Genomic DNA, 17175 nt, shown 5'->3' on the forward strand with positions numbered 1-17175 from the left:
ACAAATTTCTTTGGCGTAGTGAGTAACACCTCAGCAGAGGTACGCTCGCCAAAACAGCCGGAGCTAAGCTGTCAAAGCCAACAGGGAGGGTCCATTCCTAAAAAACTTGCCTTTTGTTTACGTTTTCACAAACATGAACGTCATAATATGGATTGGTGCGACGCCATCTTGCCTAGAGAAGCGTTGTGGTGGGTTCTTAAATCATGTATTTTTATAGCTTAAATTTTTATACTTAACAGATTTAGAATCTGCCCTTCTGAGTTAGCTAGTTAGCTACAGGCTGCGGTGTTAGTGATACAACTGTATTATCCACTTGAAGCAAATTGGGAAGGTGAAAAAGCTTCCCTCAAGAATTGAGGGTTGAAGGAGCTGAAATTGGAATGTCTTAAAGCATTACCCGTACCTTTCTCCCAACAGATTACGATTTTTGCAAGGTAAAAAAACTAAAGTCTGCCGCAATGGTACATAGTTTGATTAATTAAATACATATTATATTCTATTTTAAAAAATCTACTTTTTATTCCTCACATACAAAACGCCAATTTCATATGTAAGGACCTAATATTATAAAATTCAAGTAAAGTTGCTCAACAAAGGGAGGACTGAGGCGTGCGTGAATAATATTTCTTTAAAACAACAGCTGTAATCAACCATCATTTCAATATTGAATTACAGAAAAATGAATGCCCATCGCATTTTTTTCTACTATATATAATAATATAGTAGAAAAAATCTGTGATGTTAGTAAAACTGTGTCTCTTCTTTATCTGTGGTCTGTACTCTGTACAGCGTACTTTGTAATCGTCTGTAAAGTGTAAACGCAAGCGGCAAGCGTGCATATCGTTTTTCGTTAACCAAATTGTATTTTATGTACCATAAAAAACTCATTTAAAGGATCAATTGAATTTAATTATTTCGTGTAAATAAGTTTAAACAATGTAAGTCAACGTAGTTAAGTAGTAGTAAGGTTTATGATTATCACTTAATGAAAATATTTTGGCGTTGTTTATAGGGCAACAACGACGAAACCTCGTTCTGAAATGACCCTGGAAGAATTATCAAAGATAGAAGAAGAAGAATTCAGTACAGGACCTTTGTCTGTTCTTACACAATCCGTTAAAAACAACACTCAAGTACTTATTAATTGTCGTAACAACAAGAAATTGTTAGGGCGCGTCAAAGCGTTTGACCGGCATTGCAATATGGTCCTTGAAAACGTTAAGGAAATGTGGACCGAAGTCCCCAGGACAGGCAAAGGCAAGAAGGTAAACAGATATTTATTTTACTAAATTTTTAGAATTAACATCTTTCCTAACTTAAGAAATCACAATTTTAGAACAAAACTACACAGCACCACATATTTTGAAACAAAATATGTGGACTTACTAAGAAATTCTTTATGATTTCAAAATGTATTTCAGGGTAAAGCAGTAAATAAGGATAGATTCATCTCTAAAATGTTTCTACGTGGAGATTCTGTGATTCTAGTTTTGAGAAATCCACTTGCTACAGCTGCGGGAAAGTAATTTCTGATCTAATGGTTGCTTATATTAAATTGGGTAATTGGATATAAGCAGTTGACAGAGGAAAGTTAAACATTGCCTCTAAATAACTTGTACACAATCCATAGATTACTGTTGTACACAGAAGAAAGATACATGTCATCCTGATTGTGTGGTATTGTAATTAATGCTTAGTTAAGTGTATGAATATTTGTTTTTTGGGTATGTAACATTTTCTTCTGTGTATGACCTTCATCTATAGCTTAATGTATGTAATAAGTTATATTTTGTGTTTTGATACCAATAAATAAAACATTGCACATATCTTCTATTAATTGTGTAATTCCTTCAAAACAATCACATTGATCAGTGCTTAAGTCAGTTTATTCTAAGCTAGTAAGATTTCTTGTATCTTATTCTTTTGTCATAATAACTGCAAAAATTACTACATAAATTTAAAAATTCAATATAATAAAAAGAACTAGTGGCGGGACAACCTTTTAAGGTATGGGCTTAATATTTCTGTATTTGTTTTGTGATCTCTTTTTTTCTTATTACAAGCAGGTGATCAATGTTCCTGACACAACCTTTGCATTGAGTTTTCGGGTCTTAGAAATGCTAGTTTCTTCAGGATGTTTTCCTGTATAAGCAAATTAAAGGGCTGAGGTTTCTAAGGTTCTACCCTACAACCTCTTAAATGAGACATATTGTCATGATCGTAGAGCAATGTCGGATTTGAGAAAAATAAAAAATCCATTTTTTATCATATTTGGATACTACATTGACTAAATATTACAGCTACATTAAAAAAAAACATGTGTTTTAAATTTCAAATTAATAACACAGTGACGGATTTGATGGACGCTCATAGAAGCATTTTTCTAGAAAACTATGTAATTTAATGTTATTATTTTTATTTTGTTTTAAAACAAACTCTTGTTTGCTTGTATGACAATTTTCATAATAACATTATTAAAAAAGTTATGACAAAAAAACTAACATGATTTAATTTATTTTGAAATGGCTGCCCTGTAAAGTTTACTATATGTCGGATCCGTCACTATACTATGACGATATGCTGAAGCCACAAGGCCAACAAATCTTAATATAATAAAAAAAACACAAATTTCAATAAATCATTTTATATTGCTGAATATAATTATAAGCTAATCAAAATTATGTCACTACTTTGTGACAAAAGGTGCCAAATAATAACAGTCTTCTTTATAAATAAAAGTCAAACTTGCTACCAACACTGAATACTTTCCACAAATGCTAGTCGAAAATCACTCTTAAATACAATTTCTTTGGTTGTATTTACAAATTATGTACTTAAAAAAAGATTAAGATAAGTAGATAGCTAGACTTGTAAAAATTAGAAATAATAAATATCAAATGAAAATATAACACAACCAATTATGTACCTATCTACTGTAATGCATATGTACATATGGCTTATGTATTAAATAATTTGAAATCTTAAGAAATTTTTAAAATATGTTTAGCAATAGCAAGATTAACTAGCAGAAACTATGCCAAAGGCTTGTCAATATTCTACTTCTCACCTTATTGTTAATTATTTGACTTATAATAATGGTTTGTGGAGAATGTAACTATTCTATACTTTATCGCATTTTTATCATAATGAATTCTGATAAACATTTCTATGTTCTATTGCTTTCTTAAAGAGCACCAACTTTGTACACTGGCAGTGAATTTACATAATATGGACGAATGGCACATTCTATTCCTATATTCAACCAAACAAGATAAAATATTAAGCCATTTTTGTATGCTTCTCGGTGTAATTGTATATGGGAATAAAACGTAATGACTGTGAACACACAATATCATAACACATATTAAAAAGTTTTTGCATTGCTCTATCAGTAAATAGTATAGGTAATATAAGCAAATACTAAACAAGAATTTTCCAATAATGTGTGAGCGCCTTTATCTCTGTTGTACTAACTTTCTACGCTGTCAAATTATATAACCAGAGATTTAAAAATATAGTTACCTTCTGTATCATACAATTCGGAGGCAAGATTTATTCCCTAATATTATCAAAATCTTGTAATAATTTTGAAGCAAATTTGCCCATTTCCTGTAAAAATTGTCGTTTTTCCTGCGATCGAAATTGTAAATGAAATAAATACAACACTTGTAACTTTAATACATTTTTAAATCTCTGGTTAACTGTGCTAGCACCATAATATAATTATCTTTTATTATATCAACACGCATATCACTCTTCTATATAAAAATACAAATCAATCGTACTTTAAGACACTTAACGTTTCGTTATACCTACGAGGAATATATACAGAGATCCATATGAAAGGTATTGCAACACATGATGTTAGGACCTTAAGAATATAATATATTACGTATACGTTAACGCAAGCTTGTAAAGAATTGAAATATTAAACATTGCCAGTTAAGGGATTTTATCCAAACCAAGTTAAATTTTAAAATAAGGAGACTAGTTTATATGGAAACAGAACGAAATCTCCATGTAATGTCTAAACCTGTAAAACAGTTCATGTGTGCAATTCCTCGAGGGTCACAATTATTTCGTCTTTTGGTTCTATTATACTACTACTTATCTAATATGTACAAACTTATTACAAATTTCACTAAAACGGCTACGGCTTTTGATATCAAAATATGAACACTTTTATTTTAATAAGAATAACTATAAAGCAAAAGCTTCCGTTTATAGATAAATTTATAAGCGGCCAAAAACAAGTACTTCAAGTTAATGAAAAATTATTATTATGTCAAAAAATTAAGTCATCTGCTAAACTGAATTTAAAAAATACACTCGACTAGAATTTCTACAACTGCATATCATAACTTAATTGTAGTATAATTTTAGTAATTTCATCACACAACAGTCTTAATTTTTCATTTTTATAATCCATACAATAATGAATCAAATCCATTCATTTAAAAAACTTTCTGAAATCCTTCTCATGAAAATATAAAAAATATTGTTCCATAATTACTCTCATAAAAATAACCATAGCTATTGTTTTCCAGTGGAAATTTCTTTGCCTATTGACTTTCTATTTTCAAATTTTTGCTGTAAACTGGCAACATTAGACGGTTTCGACATCAGTTTCGTTGAATTCGATTTTACAGTTGAATCTGTTCTTTGAACTAAATTACTCGGTTTCGGTACGACTTTCGGTCGATTTTTATTTAAATTATCCGCTATTGTTTTAACAGAGTCTGTTTTCGAATTGACCCTACTAATTGGATTTTTGTCTACGCCTTTTATATTAGAGGCAGAGTTGACTGGCTTTAAAACAGGTTTTGTTGTCTGTTTTTTCTCCATTGGCGTAGGTTTTAAAGGTGGTCGATTATCAGTTTTAGTTACACTAGGTTTAGACGCGACTTTTGGCGGTTCAACCTTGTTATTGTTGATCACGTCGGGGGCCTTAATATTTTTGGTATCTACACAACTTGATACAACGTCAGGGCTGTTGGTATTTTTTGGGGGAATATTTTTTGAAATCGCTTTTGGCGAGGATGGTACAGTTTTAAACGTACTAGTTGATCTCAAGCCCGGTGGGGTGACTTGTCTGGAGAAAGTAGGTATTTTTGAATTAACTTTCAAGGAGGGGGAGGGTGGTTTTTCTATGACGTCTTCTTGCATACGAGTGGGTACGTTGACGGCTGACGGGTGTAAGTAACCACTACTCGTTGTTGACTTGGCACCAGAATTGCTATAGACGCTCTCTGGCGTCTTGTAATCAGTATTCATGTACGTGCTATCTCTATTCTGTGCATTTTTCTTCTCTTTCTCCTTTTTTCTCGCAAGGGTTGACGTCGAGTAGATGGAGTCGAAGTTACGATTTTGTATTTCGTTGACTATTTCTCCGAGTAAGCCCATGCTTTCCGTGCTTCCAGAATTAGAAGTTATAGGTTTCGGTGTATTGTAACCGACGGGCGGTTCCTGGGGAGCCGTTTTTATCGGATGAGAAACGGCAGGAAAGTTTTTCGCGTGTTTTTCTGGGCTCTCTTCGATAATAGCGTAAATATTGTCGCTGGATTCTTCGTCAATATGGGCTAAAGGAGCTGACTTTTCTTCTATACAGTCAACATAGTCTGTTGATCTAATTTCGGTCGGTTTAGGGCTTTGATATATTGAAGTTTCTTTTTCCGAACTAGGCAAAGGTGGAGGTGGAGCTGTAGGTCTACCGACTCCAGATAAGGGCCGCGGTACACCCGGTGCTTGCCTCATCGATGCAAATGTCTGTAGGGTTGGTTTCTGAGATGCCGGGGCTCGCATACTTTGGGCTCGATTTACAAAGGCTTTAGAGTCATCAGCGTCGTCAGAGTCGGATACAACAGGAACTGAACCCTTCGGCAATTCAATACCCTTTTGTAAAATCGGGTTTGATATTTGCAAATTCCGTAAAGCTACCTTTTCTACCGCTTTCGGTACTTTGACTAGATGGTTCGGATTTTTTGGTAACGAATGACTCCTTTCCACCTGATTTCGTTCTTTTTCTTTCGGCTTATCGTGTTTCAGGAATGATGCAATTCTATTCAAAGATATGCCTTCTTTAACCTTTTTGGGTTCTTCTGGTAATGGTTTTTGCGGCACATTTCCTGCAGAATACATGCTTAGAGGTCTTTTAGGTAAATCTGGAGTCATAGTTGGGACGGTTGGAGCTGCACGTATTGGACCTAATGTTTTGGACCCTTGAAGGGGGGAAATTAGTTCTTTAGCGGTGCAAGTCGACGCTTCAAGTATGGGACTGGAAATAACAGGCCTCGGAGCAGGATTTGATATAACAACTTCGTCATTCTTTTCAGAATTCATCAACGCTTTAATGCGATTTTGTACCGAACTATTAGTTCTCTTTATCGACGGACTAGTTTTGGGGCTTGTTCTGGTAGTGGTTGGCACGATCGGTAACGGTGGAGCTGATCGTAAGACTGGTTTTAATTGGCCAATATTTTGACTGTTGCTACCACTTCTATGGACGGGAGTAATTTTTGCGCTCTTCTTCGGATCGGTGGCGGTCGATGTGTCATTCTCACTGTTTTTGTCCAATGGTGTGAGGGAGAAGCCTTTAAAATTCCCAAAGAAGGTAACGGAGGGGTTGACGTTTCCGGCGGGGCTGTGATCGGAGTCACTGCGTAACAGGGATGAGCTCATATCATCTGGATTTGAAAGAGTATGAACGCTGATAGCTTGGGCGTTGTTAGGAGTGGTGTTTTGGAAATTTGATGCGAATTTGCTGGCGCTTCTAGATAAGCGACGTTGCAGACTGGATTTTTTTGGAGATGGAATCCTGAAATTAAAAAGTATTTATTATTCTTAAAACTTAAGGATTTTGGTTAGTAAAAACATGCAATGAAGATTTAAATTATGCTAGTACCAATAAAAATTCCCAAGCGTTTATTAATATAAAACTGTTTCAACATATTAATAATCGTGCATTAATGGCCTTATTAGATAATGCTTATGTGATTAGTAGTTTATTAAAAGGGTTATTTTTGTAACCGTTGGTCAAATTTTCTTAATATTTGAAATTTTTACAAGAATTGGCCAACAATTAAGTGATGGTATTAGAAGGGTTAGTACCAAAACCAAAAACCAACTCACCAAGCATGTGCAAACGAAAAGAAAGTAAGTCTATGAGAGAAAAAGAAAGAAAATGAATGCATAGTTTTACTTTAAATACCCATTCAAATACAGAACTAAAAATATTATTTTAATGATCATAAATTGTTTTACTTATAATTTAATTGCGATTTTTTGTTGGTTAAAGAATTTATCATCAGCTTAAAATACTAAATTAAATGGAATCCAAAGCTTGTAAGGATAATATGATATAAAAGTTAATAAACAAACTAAAGTAGTGTGTACTACTGTCTGTGTAGACATTAATCTCATTTGTTGTAACAAATTCTTTAAACAATTTCCACAAATAACAAGGGTTAAGTGAGCTACAGATAATTATATAATAATACTTCATAACAAATAACAATACTATAGAAAGGTAAATAATTGTCTGAAGTTAGGCACGTATTGGCAACCAACTTCAGATACTTTAGTACAAATACATAATCAATTAATACTATGGAAAAGATTGAATAAAATTCGTGTAAGTATATACTGTGGAAAATGAACTGAGCTATTGCCTATGATTTCTGTGACGTAAGGTCGACATACTACATTAAAAAAAATTGTTATCTTTTGCTGCGGTGAATTTAAATTTATTAAGACTATAGTATTATTATTTGTAATTATTAATTAAACTACGATTATTCTACTGTCTAATGTAAAATTACCTATATATATTTAAATATCATGCTGAACTCGGATAAATAAAACTATCTAAGTAAAAAGCGTACTATAGTCGCAATTAGCTATAATGTAGGTTCCAAATGCTATAAGAGCGATAAAGATAAACATTAAATGGCTAATGGCGAATAGTACGTTAGCTTAAAAGGCGACAGAACTATTGAAAAAAGTACTTAAAAGTTTACCCTTATTGACCATGCAAAGATTCATACGCTCAAAGCACAAACATTCAAAAGAAAAATCAGTCTAAATACACACTAATATTGCATACAAAAAAAATACACTTTAATAGTTCCAACCCTGTTTACATAATTTTTAATTAATAAATTCTTTTTTAACGAATATAAATGAAATTACTCTAATACTTATGGCTAACATTAACCTTTCTTAATTCAAATCTTTTGGAAATATCATTTACATGTACTTTAGGAATTGATTGTATTTCTCTGAAATTGTCAGTTGAAGATTGAGGAAGTCTATCGGTATTCAAAGTATTCAGTTTCTGATTAGTAGTAGACGCTAAACCGGTATTTACAATATTCTCTTTACTTAATTTTTGTTTAACGTCTTTAACTGTATCTGGTTTAAATTTATTGATATTGACTGTTAAATCTTTACTTATATTCTCATTTGTAGTTGACATAAGACCAGTTTTCACTATATCAATTTTTTTTATTGCTTTAGGCGTACTCGTGATATTTGGTTTAACCAATTCTGTACTACCCGTAACAATAATGTCGTCTATACAAATTTTACGTTTAAACATTTTCGTCTCCTTAGGTTTTCTTTTGAATATGGACAAAATTCGTGTCCAATCTATAGTTCTTTTGATTGGGACGCTTTTAATACTCTCATAGTCGTTGTCGACGTTTTCGTAAATGTTTTCTCCTGTCCTGTCCTCTTGCGTTTTTTCGATTATTTTATTTTGGGGATTTTTGAAAGAGACCAGTTTAGTGAAGGCACCCGAGGGGGAGTATTTTGCAAAGTTAAGGGTGAAATTAGGTTGATGACAAAGAGGTGATTTCAGAGGTGGTTTGAAAATATCTACGTACGTTTTCCTCGGTTTCTTCCACCAGTGCAGCACGTTATGTCGCGAGTAGTACATAAGGAATAGTATGACCAGTATACTCGGCAGAATTCCGAGGAAGATGACATACATCGCCACCATGAAGTTTCTTTGCACTGAAAAAAGATATACAAATATAAAACAATGTAACCGATTAATAGTGAAATCACATTGATCTATGTATTTTGGCAAATACATTTCCCGTGTTCTTAAAGACTTTTGCAAATAACAGTCTATTACAAAATGCCTGATATAAGATCTAAGGCCAGAAAGAACCGGTTGTATGTTGCTTATCTTTGGTATATTTTTCTACATAAATTAATGTCATATATAAAAAATTACCTATATATACATTACATACAAGAAAATATCATTCGTTACAATCTGTGCGGAAAAATAAAACCGTCGTGGGATTTGAAGTAGATCATATTTTGTGTTATATTGACAACTGTTTCGTCATTATAGTTAGACAGGAACCATACTTTATACGAAAACAAAGGCATATCATTTTTGTAAATAAATGAAATTATGCATAGCAAATAACAATTATAGTCTGCTAAAGTGCCACGCCAGATCTATTTCCGCTAAACTTATCCTACTGAAATCTTGCCTGTACGTCTTGTTTGATCAAAATCATAAGCAAATACACGTGAAACGTGACACGAAAAAAAGGGTGCGTGTACTTATGTACGCGCGTAAGAAGTTATACTTCTTTGGCATTGTTAAAAATAGTTTTTGATTGCATGCAAATAATTAATTACAATTAAATAATCAAAGACTGGAAAAGGAGTCATTATAGTCAATAAAGTTCAGTTTACATTTGAAAAATTAAATAAATAAATATGTATTTTTATTCTCTTACATTAAGTGTAACATAAATTCTATTATTAATCGAATGTTGTTTTTAAATTATGTCCAATGCCGTAGCATCATCCGTGGGCAACTTCATTCTGTTAATTTTGTGTCACGGTGCGCGCGCATCGTAAAATTTCACTCTCATCAAATTTTCATGACGCGCCTAAAGAAGTATAACTTCAAAAAATATTTCAGGAAGATACCGATGAAAAAAAACTTACGACTGGAATCAGTAGCAGGTCCGGAATCGTAGGAGCCGCCTGGACCGGGCAAAGCGCAAAGTGGTGGGGCAAAGCCGAGCTCGCAATGGCAGTGACCTGTTAATAAATAATCATTTGGAGTATGGGACAAAAATGTTTATAATAAGACGAAATTACTTGTATGAAGTCCCATAGCTTCCAATGGAGCAAGGGTCATATATTCGCCAGTTTGATATTTTTATCAAATCATTTTTGTCCCTGGAATGTTAACGCTATGCAAGAGGCAAATTGCGCATTTGGAATAAATAAAATCCAGGGCGAACACAGGACCTTATCTTATAGTAGGTTTAATTTTTACCAATACACTTATTTCAATTTAAAATAACTTTAATATATATATATGAAAAACAAATATGCACCTTCAGAATTGCATACACCATGCCCGGAGCAATTGGACGGACAGTCTGCGGTTTTCTTCTTTGCCACATTCGCTATTACATCCTCTACTGAGACGCACTTGGTGTTCAGACACATCTGTAAAAACAATTAAAGTCCAATTGCACCGTTACAACTACCTTATTCTCCATCTCTTTTCATCACAGCGTAAATATAATTTGACAGAAAGAGAAATTTAGTTAAAATGTTTTAAGAAAAATGTTCAGCTGTCCCACTTACAAGCCCTAATGAAATAGTTAAATTTAGAATTCAATTCGATTTTTTATTCTCTAAGTAGCGAAGACTTCACGCTCTTAATTGTATATAAAAAACATTCCAACTACATAAATTATTTTTTCGAATTTTAATTAGTTTGCACCCCGATTATTCAACATTATAAAATTATTTTATAATTAACTAATAATTACTTAACGATGTCAAGCTCATTACAAACATTTTGTAAAACAAAAAATTGGCGATTAAAAAGAGTGGCGGAGAGTTTATTGCCAGTCCTTCTCATCCGTTCTACGCCCTTGATTTGAGAACTGGCAGTAAATGTAAAATTAGACGCATTTAATATGTATTTCTTTATTTGCGTTCAAGTGTACACTGTGTTACCTAAATGAATAAATGATTTTGAATTTGATGGATCCTTACCATATTATCTCCACATTTGGCTCCATCCGGGACCATCCCGGGATCAACATCGCTGAGGCCAAGATCAATCATGGCGGTGCGACAGGGTAGAATTGAGCCTAGAATTTTATTTAATGGTATGATAACAAGTTTCGCACTTCCAAATTAGCGTTATTTTGCATATAAGCGATATGAAGAGTCAAGGCTTTATTTAATATACGTACGTAGAGTTATATCGTAGTTTTATTTATTTATTGTCTGCCTTCCGGATTCGACTATTGAACCTCAAAAAGATCTTTTGCTGACAATTGTATCGGATACGATTGTAAGGGTCTGGCCGTCACAATTAATTTACGACTGTGTGGATGTTGTCTCAAATATTAGGGCGACATTAACGATTCCTTGATTTTTCATACATGTAGGCCTAGCTTCAAGACTTTTCTTATTCGTAAACATCATATAAATCACAATTTACAATTGAATTATACACAGTAAGCCAACTACATTTTGTAAAAATAAATTCTTTTTTTTAGCATAGTGGACAAACGAGCCTACGGGACACCCATTTTAGCGAGTGCGTTGTTGGCCTTTGATTGGAGTATTCTCTTTTTTTTTTTTAAATAAAACACTATTTTGACCGGATTGAAGTTATGTATTATTATAAATTTACAACTATTTAACATAATTTTAAATTTATCCGACGTTTCGCGTGCTTTACAGCGTCTCTTTTTTTTTTTAAATTGACGGTCCCAACAACAATCCCCATCCTGATGAGTGATGGGAGCGACTCCTGAGTCGATTCGGTCGCAAAAGACAATGACTTGTGTAGCGGACCGTGGTAGACTTTTAGTCATTTTAGTTATTACGGCTCGTGCGGTGATGAAACTAGGTTAGAGGGATCAACCCAAACAACTCTTTAGACTTGAGCTAAACTTCTAGTCATACTTAGCGCAAAATTTTCGACTTCCAAATTTTATTCTTCAAATGTTTTGGTTAAAAAAGCGTATTCACACTTTGTCGCTCGTAGTTTGTTTGGCATTCGTGTTCGTAGATTAATTGTTGATACGTTAATCGTCACTTTCGTTAAGTTATAGTATACACACTAACAACGGTATAGCAGCTTTATTAAACGAATATTAGTTGTTGGTTCGCCAGATAATAGAAAATAAACTTAATTAACTTTAACTAGCAAAAAAAATCTGCTTTTTAATACATTTAAGTCCTTACCGTTATTATTGATGAACGTCGCAGACAGCAATGAGACAGACTCCATGCCGAACTCCAGTCTCTCATTGAGATGTTTGCACTGCAGTAGACCGCACAGTGCGTTCTGCGGGTAACATCTGAAGAATGTTGATGTGTCTTCGCGCCGATATCCACAATTTCCGTTTCTATAATCGAAACAATCTTATGAAAAATCCCTAAAAAGTGTCTCTTACAAATCGCTGTTAATCTTCGAGTTATGCAATAATTCCATATTTCATGACGAATGTCATTATTAAAATAAGAATAGGTACATATTAACTTCACCATGAGTTAAAAGTGAAACACGTGACACGTGAAAAGCTTACGTAAAATAAAATTTATTTAACACTAGCAAACCCGGCGAACTCCGTTTCGCTACCAGATGGCTTCGTTTTATGTAACATTTCGTTTGGTGATCCCGCTTTTCTGTTGAATATTTTCCTGAATTTTCTAGCTATAAACCTCACGGAGCCCGAGACCTTTCCAACGAATGCAAAACCGTGGAAATCGGTTCGTGCGTTCTGGAGTTATAGCGTCAGGAAGGAAAACCCGACTTATTTTTATATAGTAGATTAAATGTTTGTATTAAAAAACATATTTCCCTGTAAGATATCTTAAAAAACTAAAAAAAACTACACCAAATTATGACATCGACAATTAAACTACGGTCCTTAAAAAAAGAATGTACCAATTCTTAAAAGGCCGGCATCGCACTTACGAGCCACGAGTGTCCATGGGCCGCCATTATCACCAAACATAAGATAAGCCTCCCGTTAGCCCCGTTTTATAAAAAAAACTCAAGACTTACTTATCCCCTTTAACGTTCATGGAGTAGTAGCATCGCTGGTCTGAGCTCTCCCCAGTGGAACCCCAAAGCAACTTGCATTGGTCTGTATGAGTACGACACGAGCCACGAACACAGTACGCCTGAAATATTAAAATGTCGTTTATTCATACATTTACAGAAGCAAATTATTGTACATTGTTCAATAAGATAAAGAGAAGAAAGCTCGCGCACAAGCATAAGCTAAAAAAATATTTAATAATATACATTTAAATTATGGTCAAATTTGGCATTGTTTTAGCTTTGAAACATTGAGTTATATAACGTACATTAAAAACAAGGAAGTCCAATTTTTGGAGTTTACTCCTTAAGAAACGATTTGAGTTATAAGGCCCGGTACGGAAATTTTATGAGGAGTAAAATCAAGTGTAACACGAAAAGTTGAGGCGTTATGTGTAACACGAAAAGTTGAGGCGTTATGTAGAAAGAGACAAACATATATATCTGTAGGATTGAACGTGTAAAAGAATGAGATGGAATACATTACACAGACTTTTCTATTTTGAATTCACGTTTTGACAGCCACGTTACAACATTGTCAGTGTTGACAGGTGTAAAAAATAAAAGTAGATTGTCTAGCGTGCCATAGAGTTTTGTCAATAGTAATGGTCAGTGAAATTAAAACTAAAAAGATTGTTCATTCTTATTCTTCTCTTACTATAAAGGTAACTTTGGTCACAGAAAGAAAATCCTATTTGGGCATAGATGATGTAGGTACGTTTTATTACTACTACAAACATTTATATTATAAAAACATATATCCTTACCACCTTTAGTATGAAAATATGGTCGACAGCCACAGAACATTATCGCCATTTTATCGTTCGTTAGGAGTAAACTCCAATCGTGCGTCGTAGCTGACACACACACACTTTTTTTTTTAATTAATAGAGTTCTAGCAGCAGAGAATATAATGAATCGGATTTAACAAAAAATATTCTTACTCGATTATCAGAACAAGGTGTGGCATCCATCTTGTAAACGTCTTTAGGGCAGAACTCCGAAGTGCCCGTACAGAATTCGGGTAGGTCACACTCTTTGTCTGCACTGCGACATACTGTACCAGCTGACTTCGGTCTACAAGTCTGAAAATAAATAAAAAAATGGTTTATATGTGTGTGTAGTCCTATTACCTATTTAGGATAAAAGGCGGTCTGGTATAACAAATAATTTATCCACCATCCCAGTACATATTTAAATTTCTTAAATAAACAAGAAAACTGAACAAAATTACTTATAATGATATCAATAAACAACCAGATAAAAATTAAAACTTACCTCCGTATTACAACACTCTCCAACCGCGCACGTAGCGTTAGGTCGCAACGTGCACGTGTAATGATCGCAGCAGGACGTACACGCGGCCAAAGGGATCAGACCGCAGTCGCACTCTTCGCCCGGCTCGAGAAAGCCGTTGCCGCATGTTGGCGAGTAGTAGAGACTTTTTGGCTTGTTCCTGAATAGTATTAACAAATTATGTATTTAATTTCTACTAAACATTTGAAGTTTTGCAGCATTTTGTTATTTCAATTGTGTTAACTGCTAATGCTTTAAAGTTCATAATCTATATATATAAAAATGAAACCCGTTTTCCGTTGTCACGACATAACATGAAAAGGGCTTGACCGATTTGTCTGATTTTTTTATAATATTCCTTGAAGTACGAGGATGGTTCTTACGGAGAGAAAAATAAAAAAAATTGAGTGAAAAAGTCCAAAAACAACACTTTTCTATATTCCCATACAAAGGATTCGTAATAATACTTAAAAGTCAATTTGAACTTTAATGGCATATCATAAAGTTCAAGTGTTAGTGGAGGGGTTCCGGGAAGGTAAATTTTTATTTTTTGACATAATGTATTTGTTGTCTTATCAACTTTCTTTTTTTATCTTACTAGCTAGACCAGTGTCCCGAACAGCAGAATAAATATTTAAAAAAAATAAAGCATCGACTGTTAGGCGGTACAATGTTCGCCAGGCCAGCTAGTTTCATATAAAAACATTAACTGATCATTCTGAAATTACACATTATATATTATATTAGGATTAAAATCAGTCTCCCACGAAATTCTACACGAAGACAGTAATAGTATGTTTTTTTCTTTCTTCATTTTATGGCAATAGTTTTAACTTTATGCCAGCTTCAGTAATATAATGTTTCTTCATCTTCAATTCGACCAATCTGTGACTCATGTATGTTATGTCAAGTGACTGACATACATAATCAATATTTTTAATTAATTATTATTTACAAACTATAAAAAAGCCCATTGGGTTATTGGCTTGTTAGGTACCCCATACAGAATACTGAAAATTAAATTTTTAATTAATTTCCCGTATTATTACTTTTTGTGTTTTTTTTTTGTTTTCCCTTATATTTTTTTGTACTTATAGGGTTTTAATGCTAAACTTACCGTAAACAATAATCCATTCCCCTCTCAAACGATAAAGCCAACGATCTAAGGCTGCAAGAGGACCAATGCGTCGGAGTCACAGATGTACTGGAAGGGCTCATAATGCACTTTTCATCTGGGCATTTGCAATCTGCCTCCGTGTCATGCTCCATGCCGAAGTTATGCCCCATTTCGTGGGCAATGGTGGTCGCTACAAGGCCTATAACGTTGGAGTGGTTCGTGGCCACACCCCCAGAGAAATTGTAGGTGCAGATCGGGCCCTTTAACGCCTTCCCCACTACGCCATCCTTGAATTTTTGCTGCCTGAAAATACACTTGGACTTAGTTTATATTAATTGACAAAATCTGTAGACTTGATACTTAACTCGTAGTACAGAGATTTTTGTAACAAAAGTTACAATATTTATATGGCACGCTATGCATTCAATTATGGCAATATTAGTTATTAAATTTCAATTTAAGGTGGTATATTTGTTTTGGTTTTTTTAATATTGATTTTTTATCATTCAATATGTATTAATCATAAGAGTCGCGTTCATTAGACATAGAGTATAAAACAATGTTGCCATTTAAGTCAGTCATTTCCAAAAATGATTGCTAACTTACGTCAACAAATGGGCGTTGTCATTCGGTATATCCCTCAAAAGCCGATCCCGTCGGTAATGCAGAAAGGCAGTCAACGTCTTATCGCCGTCCTCCTCTAGCTTGATTTCATCTCTCTCACTCCAGACCACTATACCGACTAGCGCTATGAAAATATTTAGTGGAGCGTATACCTGGAATGGATGAAATAAATAATTGTTAAACTTTTATTTCATTATTTCCATACTTCCCTCGTGTGTTGCTAATTTTATAATACTAATATGTAATATTATAAAAATATCTCCAACACATAAACATACAGTATTTTCAATACTCTTAACTAGGTAGGGTATTAAAAATTTTCTGCCAGCTTTAAATTCTAATACTGTCAGATTTTGTTTTATTTTTTGCCTGTGTAATATATCGTGCATACTTTTAATTGATGTACAATGTACATGCATTTTCTGTGTTTATCTATATTTTTACTGTGAGTATCTGTATGTATATTGTTAGTGTGCATTATGAACAAGAAAATGTCATACAGATACACAGATTATAAATATATAAATAGACTATAAAATTGTTTAAATTTTCTCATACAAAAAACTTTCTTAATTATTTTAATTTGACTGTTTGAAATCTGTACGTACCGAATTAATAATATTGGCAACGTCTTTAAACCTATGGTGCAGCAGCTCCAGACTTTCTCCGTTGACTTTAAACTCACGATTATCAGCCACCAACACGAGTTCCACGTATCGTGAAAGCTTGTTGGCATTGAATGGTCCACGGACTTGGGTGTCTTCGAATGTCTCTCGCTTGTACTGTAAGACAATTGTATTGTGAGTTATAATTGAAGGCTGTTAGGAGAGGCTTTTGGTCGAGGCGTACCTAACCTCGACCTAAAATATTACTTAAGTCTGTTTAATAAATATATATACAGGACTTTAAAAAAAATAAAAATGTCCCTCACAATGGCTTACATTTAAAGCACGAATACTTTTTGAAAATATAAAGTATTGTCGAATGTCAATGAAAACTTAAACCTAGTTTTAAGGTCTGTGAAATA

The 17175-nt window shown here is 33.7% G+C and overlaps 2 protein-coding genes across 2 annotated transcripts in view; one reads left to right on the forward strand and one right to left on the reverse strand.

Moving 5' to 3' along the window:
- Positions 1–796: 796 nt before the first annotated feature.
- On the forward strand, positions 797–1824 carry LOC125063714 (probable small nuclear ribonucleoprotein Sm D2). Its single transcript, XM_047670296.1, has 3 exons — positions 797–938; positions 1013–1265; positions 1422–1824. Coding segments are annotated over exons 1-3 (360 nt in total). The 5' UTR covers positions 797–936; the 3' UTR covers positions 1527–1824.
- Positions 1825–2628: 804 nt separating this feature from the next.
- LOC125063712 (disintegrin and metalloproteinase domain-containing protein 12) overlaps positions 2629–17175 on the reverse strand; it is a 59021-nt gene continuing 44474 nt past the window's right edge. The window contains exons 6-17 of the mRNA XM_047670292.1: positions 16757–16930; positions 16131–16300; positions 15525–15827; positions 14390–14567; positions 14056–14196; positions 13076–13194; positions 12250–12413; positions 11044–11141; positions 10371–10485; positions 9973–10068; positions 8883–9012; positions 2629–6814 (exon numbers count right to left, since the gene is read on the reverse strand). Coding sequence (XP_047526248.1) covers positions 4534–6814; positions 8883–9012; positions 9973–10068; positions 10371–10485; positions 11044–11141; positions 12250–12413; positions 13076–13194; positions 14056–14196; positions 14390–14567; positions 15525–15827; positions 16131–16300; positions 16757–16930 — 3969 coding nt within the window. The 3' untranslated portion in view covers positions 2629–4533. The remainder of the gene's footprint in view (positions 6815–8882; positions 9013–9972; positions 10069–10370; positions 10486–11043; positions 11142–12249; positions 12414–13075; positions 13195–14055; positions 14197–14389; positions 14568–15524; positions 15828–16130; positions 16301–16756; positions 16931–17175) is intronic.

The sequence above is a fragment of the Pieris napi genome, chromosome 3 (genome assembly GCF_905475465.1).
Source record: "Pieris napi chromosome 3, ilPieNapi1.2, whole genome shotgun sequence".
In the NCBI taxonomy this organism is placed as follows: Eukaryota; Metazoa; Arthropoda; class Insecta; order Lepidoptera; family Pieridae; genus Pieris; species Pieris napi.